At 30.1% G+C, this 11,010-nt stretch overlaps 3 protein-coding genes across 5 annotated transcripts; 2 read left to right on the plus strand and 1 right to left on the minus strand.

Moving 5' to 3' along the window:
- Window positions 1-2,169: 2,169 nt before the first annotated feature.
- On the plus strand, window positions 2,170-4,562 carry Pus10 (Pseudouridine synthase 10). 3 transcript variants are annotated; one of them, XM_066742892.1, is made up of 8 exons: window positions 2,170-2,292; window positions 2,481-2,731; window positions 2,802-2,909; window positions 2,972-3,273; window positions 3,357-3,577; window positions 3,647-3,772; window positions 3,863-4,055; window positions 4,119-4,562. In XM_066742892.1, exons 2-8 carry the CDS (start codon window positions 2,579-2,581, stop codon window positions 4,552-4,554), a joined length of 1,539 nt encoding a protein of 512 aa, XP_066598989.1. In that variant the 5' UTR covers window positions 2,170-2,292; window positions 2,481-2,578; the 3' UTR covers window positions 4,555-4,562. The 3 variants fall into 3 exon arrangements, with proteins under 3 accessions (XP_066598989.1, XP_066598988.1, XP_066598990.1); XM_066742891.1 differs by having other exon boundaries at window positions 2,232-2,349; XM_066742893.1 differs by having other exon boundaries at window positions 2,232-2,349; window positions 2,481-2,719.
- A 184-nt stretch (window positions 4,563-4,746) lies between these two features.
- Window positions 4,747-6,604, minus strand: aurB (aurora B). Its single transcript, XM_066742894.1, has 7 exons — window positions 6,465-6,604; window positions 6,100-6,246; window positions 5,734-5,925; window positions 5,524-5,658; window positions 5,287-5,445; window positions 4,961-5,192; window positions 4,747-4,884 (listed from the first exon to the last, which is right to left on the minus strand). Exons 2-7 carry the CDS (start codon window positions 6,213-6,215, stop codon window positions 4,798-4,800), a joined length of 921 nt encoding a protein of 306 aa, XP_066598991.1. The 5' UTR covers window positions 6,216-6,246; window positions 6,465-6,604; the 3' UTR covers window positions 4,747-4,797.
- Window positions 6,605-7,063: 459 nt separating this feature from the next.
- Vps52 (vacuolar protein sorting 52) lies at window positions 7,064-10,887 on the plus strand. The gene is made up of 9 exons (XM_066742970.1): window positions 7,064-7,471; window positions 7,822-7,997; window positions 8,071-8,455; window positions 8,545-8,727; window positions 8,797-8,922; window positions 8,997-9,181; window positions 9,259-9,343; window positions 9,410-9,613; window positions 9,696-10,887. Exons 1-9 carry the CDS (start codon window positions 7,238-7,240, stop codon window positions 10,119-10,121), a joined length of 2,004 nt encoding a protein of 667 aa, XP_066599067.1. The 5' UTR covers window positions 7,064-7,237; the 3' UTR covers window positions 10,122-10,887.
- The last annotated feature ends 123 nt before the right edge of the window (window positions 10,888-11,010 follow it).

An 11,010-nucleotide genomic window follows, 5' to 3' on the forward strand; every position in this document is an offset into this window, starting at 1 on the left:
CCAACACTAATCATGCGCCATTGCCATCCTGGGTTGGACCAAGTCAAACCCTCACTTGGAATCGGGACATCATCGGGAGAGGACGTACTGGCAAATAATTTATTTTTTTATATCTCATACTTGTTTAATTTATTTTATGTTTTAGGAAGGACTCTTGTAGGACAAGGCTGTCAACGAGTGGGGCTTAATTACCAGTCCGTTTACTTAAGTCCACATTTATTTAAATAATTTCAAGGATAGATAAATTTAATCTTATTATTTTCATTCATTGTTAATTCAAGTACAGGTGTTTATTGAGAAGTGGACTCTCGAGTGTCAACTGGCTCGGGCTGATCCTCCTTCAGCGACTATCAACCCTTACTTACTTTGTCCTTGTGGACTCTCGACGTTGGCTCATTAAGTTCACCTAATAGGGGTCCATCTTTATTGATGTGTAAATCGTTTCCTCGACGTAGTAGTTCTTCGTGTGACAACTCGGATCCACACCAAGGGACAAAGAATGTAAGGGTAATTAGTCACTGAGGAGAGTATCAGTCATGATCTGGTTGACCTTTGTGTGAATTAACATTCACGCTCGAGAGGAGGAAGCTTTTCAATTAACAGCTAGAAAGAAGTAACAATTTAGTTAGTTTCTCTATACATTTACTTTTTGTAGCATGCTTTATTAATTTTGTATCTTTGTCTGTCTTTGAAATTCCTAATTAGAATCTGAAATGTGGAAATATTTTCTTTGAAAATCCTTCCACATTTCGGGTTGAATACTCGTTTTTTCAAGTATATTTTTGTTTTCTTTTTGTTTCAGGTGAGGCGGCGCCGCCTCCCTCCCCGACGGTGTGCCACCTTGTCGTGGTGGGGGGGCTCACTTCTACAAGATCCCTTCCGATTAGTAAATGATTCGAATTAATTTTCTGATCTTTGGGAATCTTGTAGAAGTGCCAAGAGCACACCACACCTTAACGGGAATCCGTATACCGACATTACAGGGCGAAAACTATTTCGCATGCAGCGTCGTCATTTGTTGACGGATTTGCATTTTTGTGGACTTTTTGGAAACGTATGAACATTATCTAGTAAAGTACGTTGGGGGATTTTGCGATTTAATTGTTGTTTCTCAATAAAGTTAATATATTTATTTAAACAAAAATTTTTTTTCATTTTTTGTTAATTTTCATAACGTAACTTAGTAGATAAGCTTCTGGCATTTCCAAAAACCTGTAATAACTTTACAATCCGTCAACAAATGACGACGTTGCATGCGAAATAGTTTTCGCTATGTAATGTCGGTATACGGATTCCCGTTAATTATACTATAGTTTTCTTTCCCGGGTTGAATTATATTATTTAATTCATTACTACACTATCTGATGCCTGAGCTACATATGATTTAATTTCCCATTGTGTATATACGAGATAAGCGAGGATGAGTTATACATAGGCGCGCGTATTAGTTTAGTACTACATAGTAAGAGCGCTGGTGCTTTTTAAAGCAGTTCCTAAATGCATCGAAACATTAGAAAAAGCCATACCTGGCAAATGGCAATGCCGGCAGAAATAGCATCCCTCGATGCATTTAGGAACCCCGTTATAGAGCCCCTCACCATTAGTAGTTCAAGATGAAAAAGCGCGAATTAACGTATATTTTTAATTAAAAAAACTAAATTTTATTATTTTCAGTATTTTTAATCTAAAATGTTGTTAATTAACTTCTGCTTTTCCGTCTTAAGTAATTGGTGTTGGAGAACTTTCTAATGCGGTTCCTAAATGCATCGAAAGATGCCGTTTCTGCCGGTCATTATACTTTAGTAACTTAATTTGATTGGTCCATTTAGAAAACTGTTGGATGAATAATCCAATCATAATTCATCGTTTTTATACTTTAGTAATCTCTCATCTTTTTCTCATTTCTTCATTGGTAACATTCAGCAGAGGTAGCAGCTCAGTAACGTTACCAGATTTCTTTTTAAACTTCTACTTCTATTGCATAAAATTATAGGATCTAAGAGTAATAGCCAATAACATACACCGCTCCCTCAACATTTGTCTCTGCTGAATGCTACCATTTTAACATCTCTTTCTGCTATGTTACTATTTAGCTTTAGCATGTAAACACTTCTACACACCAAAATGGCGGATGGGTCTCTTTTCGTATTCAACTATTGGTAACAATGGTAACGGTCTATTTTAAGTTGGCACTACACAATATTGATCAATCAGCGCTCTTGAAAATTCCATCCATTACGGGTTCTATAGTCAAATAACACGAATTTCCTATACTTCGCTATTAGAAAAAAAGTAGGTAAATAGAAAAACTCCAGAATAAAACTGAAACCGTATAATCTAATTTTTTAGGTGAATTTTGAATTTTGTTAAAAATTAATACCAATGCATAATATCAATACAATTATAGCATGCATGACATCCTCGTGAAACCTTTTTATAAAGACTTACAAATATGATTCTAATAATTTAATTTTAATTAGAATTTTTAGATCTACCAGAAAAATTTACACATACCAGGAAGTTTATCTACAAAAGTATAAAATAACGGAACTAAAACATAAATTTAAGCTACCTTAACATGAGTCTATTTTCGCCAGAAGAAGAGGAGAATGTTTTTAATTTTTTGAAAAAAAGAAATTGTTGTATCAGATGTTGCCTACGCTACATTGGAGTGAGAACTCCAGAGTCGTATAATGATCCTGAACTGTCTGTAAAAAATGTAGAAATTTTTGTACATATAATTAACTATATGTAATATATATATATATATATATAGGTATAAATATTATTGTTGATTTTAGCTTGGATATCTACAACCTGATTCGGGTTGTGAATATATTTTTAAGCAACACTGTGTTTTGTGTTTGGGCATTCTTCAAAATGAAACACAAAAAAGCATATTAGAAAAAGTAAGAAAATTAGTTACTTAATTTAGATAGTAAACGACAATAACTTTTGTATTATTGTATAGATTGAAAACATACTGGATTCTGCCAATTATGATAGTAAAACATTTACATGTGCTCTTACTATACCTATATCTATACACCTAAGAGAACGCTCTATGCTTATAGCTTTAAGTAAAGAACTTAATCTTTCAAGTATATCATTAAACAGCCTTGAATATAAGCTATATAATGTGAAACAAATTTGGAAATGGAGTTTTGCAACAGCATTAGAAAATGCTACTAAGAAACTAATGCAAACAGCTTCTCCATTATTAATTGAAATTATATTTTCGTACTTGCATGAAAAGGAGGAGTATAGCCAGCTGTAAGTAACCAGTATTCATTTAGGCTACATACCATTATTTATAAGATTCAACAACTTTATTGTTTTTTTTTTGTAAATATTAGATTTAACTATTATAATCAAACAATGAAGAGGATAGATGGAAAATATTGTCAAAAACGAAATGCTAATTCAGAGACAATTAGTAGAAAAAGTATGGAAACATTAATGACCAAAATAACTAATGAACAATTTGAAAATAGTTTTGATGTTCCTCCAAAGCAGTCTGAAAAATGCGTCGATCTGCAAGATATTCTGTGCACTCATAACAGCATTTTTATAGGAGGTAATTACTTATAATGAAACAATTGATCCAAATTTTAATAATAACTAATAGCTGATAAAAACTTTATAGGAAGGTATAATAAATTTTCACGTTCCTTAAGCCAAACACCGTGGTTTGTGAATGGTGAAAGAAAAATGGAATCATCAGTACAAGATCTTTTGTGTGCCCCTATTGTAAAAGCATTAAAAGCTCAATGTGAGATAAGATTGATAAAAATAAAAATTAGTGTTAATATGGTTTCTTATAAAATTATAACATGTCATTTATATACAAAATTTATTTTAGCAATAAAATTCTTATCATCAGGAAGAGAAGATGTAGATGTAAGAAACATTTATGATGGAAGACCATTTGCAATTGAATTACTTAATCCAAAAGTATCAAATATAACTGATGAATTACTAGCTAATTTAGTTACTATTATCAATCAAACCACATCTTTAGTAAAAATTACATCACATTTAAAAGTTTTAGACAGGTAGCACAAAATTTTTTTTTTTTTAATAATAAATACATTTGTTGTATTTATCTTATGTTTTAGAACAGATTTACAAAGACTAAAGGAGGGTGAAAATGCTAAAACAAAATTTTATCGAGCGCTATGCATTTACAGAGACCCTTTAAAAGATCCGTCTGTGCTAGATAATTTAAATAAATTGAAAGAAATAGAAATTATACAAAAAACACCAATCAGAGTTTTACACAGGCGCCCACTAACACCACGGATAAGAATAATTCACGAGATACGTTCACGTTGGATGGAGCCTAAAGAAATAAAGTCTTTATTCCATGATAAAGATGCAGTTTGTATTCCTAATTACTTTATACTTGATGTCAAAGTTCAAGCTGGCACATATGTAAAAGAATTCGTGCATGGTGACTTTGGTAGAACAAAACCAAGTGTTTGTGACTTACTTAATGCAGAAGTGGATATTGTTGCTTTAGATGTTACAGGTATTGCTCTTGAATGGCCATAAAAAGTACTAGTATTATTATGACGATATGAATAAACATTAATCATGTTAAAAAAGTTTTGATTAACATAGTAACCTACTTAAAAATAATTTTCGATCAACACTAATACACATTTTTTGTTTTAAATATGATATAAATATTTTAATAGTACATATCAATCTTTACAGCATCGTTTTATAAAAGTTAATATGACACACTAATTATGTCAACATTTAATTAAAAATATACAACTACCACGTTTATTTTTATGGCTTATCCTTGTGCTCAAGTATCCAAAAGTGATTTTTTACGGCCCGTAAAGAAATTCTTTCCGAGCCTTTGCGCTTGATAAGCTGAAATATAATAAAGCGAATTTTTATCAATTCAATTTGTTATTAGTCCATTAGAAAGCATTAATTCATTAAATACCTTTGATATTAAATCTTTAGCACCATGGGTAATTTGTATTGGCCAGTGAATATTAACTGATTTAATTTTTGCATAAGTTTCTTGAGTGCTATCACTAAGAAATGGGGGTCTCCCTACTAAAAATTCATAACACAAAATGCCTAAACACCAATGATCTACATAAATATCATATGTTTGCCCATTAACCATTTCTGGAGGTAAATAATCTAGAGTCCCACATAAAGTGCTTCGTCTGCAATTATGAATACAACAAGAGATTATGTTATGCTGATTAATATTATACTGTATCATAAAAGATTTATCTGTTTTAATCATATTCTACTAACTTTGATGATGGTGCATGAACTGACCATCCAAAATCTGCCAATTTAACATTACCATCAAAAGTTAGTAATAGATTTTCTGGCTTGATATCTCTATGGATTACATTATTCTTGTGACAATAATCCAGTGCATCTGCTACTTGATATGTGTATTTTGCTGATCTACAAGCAGAAATATTCAATAAATAATGACATTTTAAACTGAAAGTCAGTATTATTGCTTTTATATAAAATGATTACAAATGTTCACTGAATCTTTCATTTGGCTGATTCTTTAACTGTTTGTATAGTTCTCCACCTGCTGCAAATTCTAACACCAGATATATTCTCTTTTCATCATAAAAATATGTAAGAAGTTGTAATATATTAGGATGTCTAAAAATAAATAATATACAAATTAGTAAGACAAAACTAAATTACTTCAAACAGATTTATAAATAATGTCCATACCTTAAATGTGTCTGTATTTCAATTTCTCTTAATACTTGTTTCTCTACACGGCCTTTAATTAATTCTACTTTGTACAATGTTTTTAAAGCCACCATGTACTTAGTACTTATTTCTCTAGCTAAGTAGACACGACCAAACTTTCCTCTGCCTAAAGGAGCTCCTATTTCAAACTCTTTTAATGACCATTGATACCTTAATAACAATTAAATCTTTGAGTATTTTTAAAATTATATATTTTTATTAATTTTCACTGGTCATGTACAAAATATCTTTGATAAATATGCAATAAGGACAAATAGAAAAATAAAAATAAAATAAATTTTAAACAAGAAAGCAGTACATCTCTTTTAATTTAATCTCTGTTACCTGTCTGCTCGAGATCTAACATGGTGATCCATTTTAGAAAGATAATCCTGTACATGTTCCCTATATTCCACTGGAACATTTGTTATGTGTTTTAAAGAATCGAAGCCAGAAGCCATTGTATCAACAAAAACTATTCAAAAAACAATTCTGAAAATAATAATAGTAAACGTAGAAAATCTTATTATCTCTATAAAATTGCATTTGTCAAATATTCAAATAATAATAATAAAAATGTCAATTGTCAAATAATATTTCGCTTTATTTAATCAAGTCTTTTCAAAACAACGACTAAACGCAATACAATCCAATTGATGATTACGGTACGAATTGATATTAATTAATATTTACAAAATGTTCAAATGTACCTTTGCACTAAAAGTTTTAAGTATACAAATAATTGGCACTATATTTTTCTATTTTATACGTTTCGCTGGATTTTTGTAACTTAGCACGGTTTAGCAAATTCAGATTCCGTAGTGGCATTAGTGGCAGTGGTCGCAGTGGGCAGTGGGCTTACTCGACTTTGACGGTTTATTCGAAACCTTAAATTTCAAATTTTCACCAGTGCTGACCTCTGAATTAACAAAAAGTAACAAGTGCCACAAGTGGTCACAAGGGTCACAAGTATTGGCAGTATTGCAGCCAATATCATAAAAAAATCATTGAATTCCTTGTAAAAGAGCTCAAAATGTTTAGAAAAAATATTAAGTTAAAATGATTAATAAAAGCAAGATTAATTCAATCCCCAAATAAAATATTAAATTTATTTTTGTTGTATGAGCTATATGAATTGGAGCTTATTTTTTTATTCCTATTGAGCTCACATGGATATAGACTTACGCTTGACTTGTTAAAGTCGAATTTTGGCGAATCGGAACTCGGAAGTGAAGGATTCTGCTAGTTTGAATGGAGTAACCAGAATAAAACTAGAAGAGTATGGGAATTAAAGGGAGGGGCATATTTTTGACAAATGTTGACAACTTGACAGTGGTAGTCGATTTGTTGGTGGTTGGTTAGGTTAGATAGTTTTGTTTTATTATTACATGTTTTATATTTGACATATGTTTTCGAAATGGCTCTGGGTTTAATTACTAACTAATGTATGCATTGTTAAAAAGCAATAAATAAAGATAATAGAATGTCAGCAAAACCTGATATTTTCGATGACAGCGAATGCCAGCTGTCTCAAGATCTGAAAGATGATGTTGTTCAGGAGGTTCTTAAAAGTGGTACAGACCTTCGTCAATACTCAAGACAAATTGAGAAAGAGCTAAAGGAGGTCGAAAACAAATCCATTCAAGATTATATTAAGGAGAGTCGAAACATAGCCAGTTTACATAATCAAATTGCTGCTTGTGATAACATTTTAGAAGTTAGTATTTTATTATTTTAATCAATTTTGGCATATGTTAAATAATGGCCTAAAATAAGAACCTGCATTCTTTTTCTCAAAATTAAACAGGATTATTAAGTTACTCATACAGATGGTATTCATAACTTTTAACAGAGATAAAGCTTGACACACAGTAGACCATACATGAAAGAGGTAAAAAGAAATTAATAACATATTCAGTTTATTTTTACTCTTCATGCCTACACATGCCTATTGAATATCATCTCTATGAATAACACAAATTGCTTTTTGGTACGAGGTCTTTTAGTAACAGTTGACCAAATCAGTTGTTATTAAAAAAGAATAATGGAATCATTATATTCTTTTAGAAAATGGAATCTATGCTGATGAGTTTTCAAATAGATTTAGGAAGCATCAGTTCAGAAATTTTAAATCTACAGCGTAAATCAGTTCAAATGAGTCAACAATTGTCTAACAGACAAATTATTCGTTTTCCTCTTAGTCAGTTTATCGAAGACATGACAGTATCCGAAACTTTAATAGCGTAAGAAACTCTTAATATTTGAAATATATATTGCTTATCATAAAGAGTTGTGTTGTATTTGTAAAATTTTTAGAGGGATTATGGATAGCCCAGTAACAGAAAAGGACTTTTTAGTTCAGTTGCAAACCTTGAATCATAAAATTAATTTTGTAAAAGAACAAAGCTTCAAAGAAGCAAAATCTTGTTTGGATGTAAAAGATATTTTGGAAAAATTAAAAGTGAAAGCAATGGCAAAGATTAGGACCTATTTGTTAGAACAGATTTATAAATTTAGAAAACCAATGACAAACTATCAAGTACCACAAAATAATATGCTAAAATACAAATTCTTTTTTGAATTTATTTTGGCAAATGAAAGAAATGTAGCAGAAGAAATATGTGGTGAATATGTTGATACAATGAGTAAGATATATTACTCATATTTTAAATCATATTCATCTAGATTAGTTAAACTACAGGTAATTTAATAAATATTATTAAATTTTGTTATTTATTATAAGTTTAAAAATAAAATTGCATACTACTATATATAAAATTGATGGTCAAGTATGAAGAAGGAGCATCTAAAGAAGATTTAATGGGAGTAGAAGATACTGCAGGAAGGGGAATTTTTCATAAAACCACTTTGAAACACAGAGGAACAGTATTTTCTATTGGAACAAGAGGAGAAGTATTAACATCGCAGTTGGAAGCACCAATAATAGTACCTCATACTGCATCTAAGACAAGAGTAAATATTTATTTTTTTATTATCATAAATTATATCTGAATTTAAATTAAGAAGCAATTGCTCTTTCAGTACCATTATGAAGCATTATTTAGAAGTGAACAATATGCTCTTGTTGACAATGCTTGTCGAGAATATTTATTTTTAACTGAGTTCTTTAAAGTTCGTGGAAGTCAAGCAATGGATATCTTTAATCAAGTAAGAGATATATTTTAAACACTGACTTATTTCAAAGAAACTTCTAAAATATTGTTCCTAAATTTGTTTTCCAGGTTATGGGGAAAACTTTAGCTCTAATATTAAAAAATTTACAATCATTTGTAGATGACTGCTATGACACTATTGCATTATTTCTTTGCCTACATCTAGTAATGAGATATCAGTTAACATGTCATAAAAGGGCTGTACCAGCACTAGATAAGTATTGGGATAATTTGAATGCAGTAATTTGGCCTAGGTAATCATAAATAAAAAAGAAACGTAATTTATAGTCATTTATAAAATATATTTTGTATTTTGATTTTCTTTCTTCAGATTTGAATATGCATTCCAATTAAATATTCAAAGTATAAAAGACTGTGATCCCTTAAAATTTAATAAGGAAACAGGGCCTCATTATGTATGTAAATAAGTTAAATAACAGCCATAATTTTTATTACAAATAATTAAAATATTTAATTTTTAGATTACACGCAGGTATGCGGAATTTAGCGCTGCGATGGTTAGCGTTTCAGAAGGGTTTCCTTGTGAAGGAGCAACACAATTGCTAGCAGAATTGCGAGAAGCCGTTCAGTGTTTCTTATTAAGGATGGCAGCTATATTTCCTAACAGAACTCAGCAACTGGTTTTTCTAATTAATAATTATGATCTAATTCTTGGCGTGTTAATGGTTAATTGCTTTATTTTCTGCATATATGTTAATTGATATTATTTATGTGAAAATTTACTATAGTCTATTAAAATATTTACAGGAAAGAACAAGGGATCATTCAAAGGAAGCAGAAAGTTTTCGAGAGCAGCTTAATGCTAGATCTTCAGAATATGTTGAAGAGGTCTTAAGCCCACATTTTGGTGGCATAATTCAATTACTCAAAGAATCTGAAAGCTTCATTGAGAAAGGGCAAATCGATGAGCTTAAGCGTCAAGAAGGCAAAGCGTTAGCATTAGTTCAGTCATTTACTAACAATTGGAAAAAAGCTTTGGAAGAAATCAATCAAGAGGTTTTACGATCTTTTCCAAGTTTAGTTTTAGGTGCGGCTTTAGTGCAACGTGCAATGACACAATTAGTACAATATTATAATAGATTACACAAAATTTTACCAGCAAATGCTCGAGCCCAGTTAACCAATATTCATCATATAATGGTGGAGATAAAGAAATATAAAACGAATTATTAATTTGACATGCTTAAAAAGAAATTAATATAAATCTGTAATTTATTGAGCAATTTATGTGTTAGGAGCGTATTATGTAAGTGTCCTGGTAAAAGTAATGAGATAATGATTTACCTTCAAATGGTGTCTTTGAATTTGACCTTCGCGCCTTCGCCTTTAGTTTCTGAACTACTTTAAAGCTCTTGCAAAGACTATATATCAATATATCGTTAAACTGAAGACTTTGAAAATCAATGTTAACGTTAAATTTGCGGACACTAGCAAAATTGTAGCCTTAAATATAATATAGTTAAACCTTTTTTTGGAAATCGAGATAAAATGAAGACGATCCCGGTACCTCTTGGAGGATACCATATAATGATTTCATAATTCAATAATAATAATTATGTTGTAAATATTATTCAAATTATGCGAATACAGTATTATTTATACAAAGCTATGAACTACTACTAAAATTTTAAAAGAATAGAAGCAGGCATTTGGAGGAATTTTATTGCAAATTGTATAATTAATTACACTACCTTAATAAGGGCTTACATTTTACTTAAACTTGTGTTTTTATTGGAAATCATATAATTGTTATAATATTTATATGTACGATTAACTAAGAGGCTGATCGTATATAAAAGATTTTTATTGGTATTTATATATTGCTTTATACATTATTCATATACATTTATTAGACATACATAATACAAACTATTTTGAATATTTTATGATTTTAAAAATGTCTGAAAATTCAAAGAGGAATGCGTGCAATCTTGATAGAAGAATAAAATATTTCATGAAAAAAGTTTCTGTACATTTATTTATAAAATAATACATATAATAATACTAGTGGTCGTTATAATTCTATACATACCAATTGTTTTACACGATAATCTCTTATTTA

The sequence above is a fragment of the Prorops nasuta genome, unplaced genomic scaffold (assembly GCF_024137725.1).
Source record: "Prorops nasuta isolate Cenicafe-Biocafe unplaced genomic scaffold, Cenicafe_Pnas_1.2 PNAS00032, whole genome shotgun sequence".
Classification (NCBI taxonomy): Eukaryota; Metazoa; Arthropoda; class Insecta; order Hymenoptera; family Bethylidae; genus Prorops; species Prorops nasuta.

Bases quoted from the DNA above. Each gene is read 5' to 3' on its own strand.
- Vps52 (XM_066742970.1), top strand. From the start codon at position 7,238: ATGTCAGCAAAACCTGATATTTTCGATGACAGCGAATGCCAGCTGTCT. The intron at 9,182-9,258 runs GTAATCATAAAT...TTCTTTCTTCAG, and splicing joins AATGCAGTAATTTGGCCTAG to ATTTGAATATGCATTCCAAT. The intron at 9,344-9,409 runs GTATGTAAATAA...TTTAATTTTTAG, and splicing joins AGGAAACAGGGCCTCATTAT to ATTACACGCAGGTATGCGGA.
- Pus10 (XM_066742892.1), top strand. From the start codon at position 2,579: ATGAGTCTATTTTCGCCAGAAGAAGAGGAGAATGTTTTTAATTTTTTG. The intron at 2,910-2,971 runs GTAAGAAAATTA...ATTATTGTATAG, and splicing joins AAAAAAGCATATTAGAAAAA to ATTGAAAACATACTGGATTC. The intron at 3,578-3,646 runs GTAATTACTTAT...AAAACTTTATAG, and splicing joins TAACAGCATTTTTATAGGAG to GAAGGTATAATAAATTTTCA.
- aurB (XM_066742894.1), bottom strand. From the start codon at position 6,215: ATGGCTTCTGGCTTCGATTCTTTAAAACACATAACAAATGTTCCAGTG. The intron at 5,659-5,733 runs GTATGGACATTA...ATTTATTTTTAG, and splicing joins GAAATACAGACACATTTAAG to ACATCCTAATATATTACAAC. The intron at 5,446-5,523 runs GTAATCATTTTA...TTCTGCTTGTAG, and splicing joins GAAAGATTCAGTGAACATTT to ATCAGCAAAATACACATATC.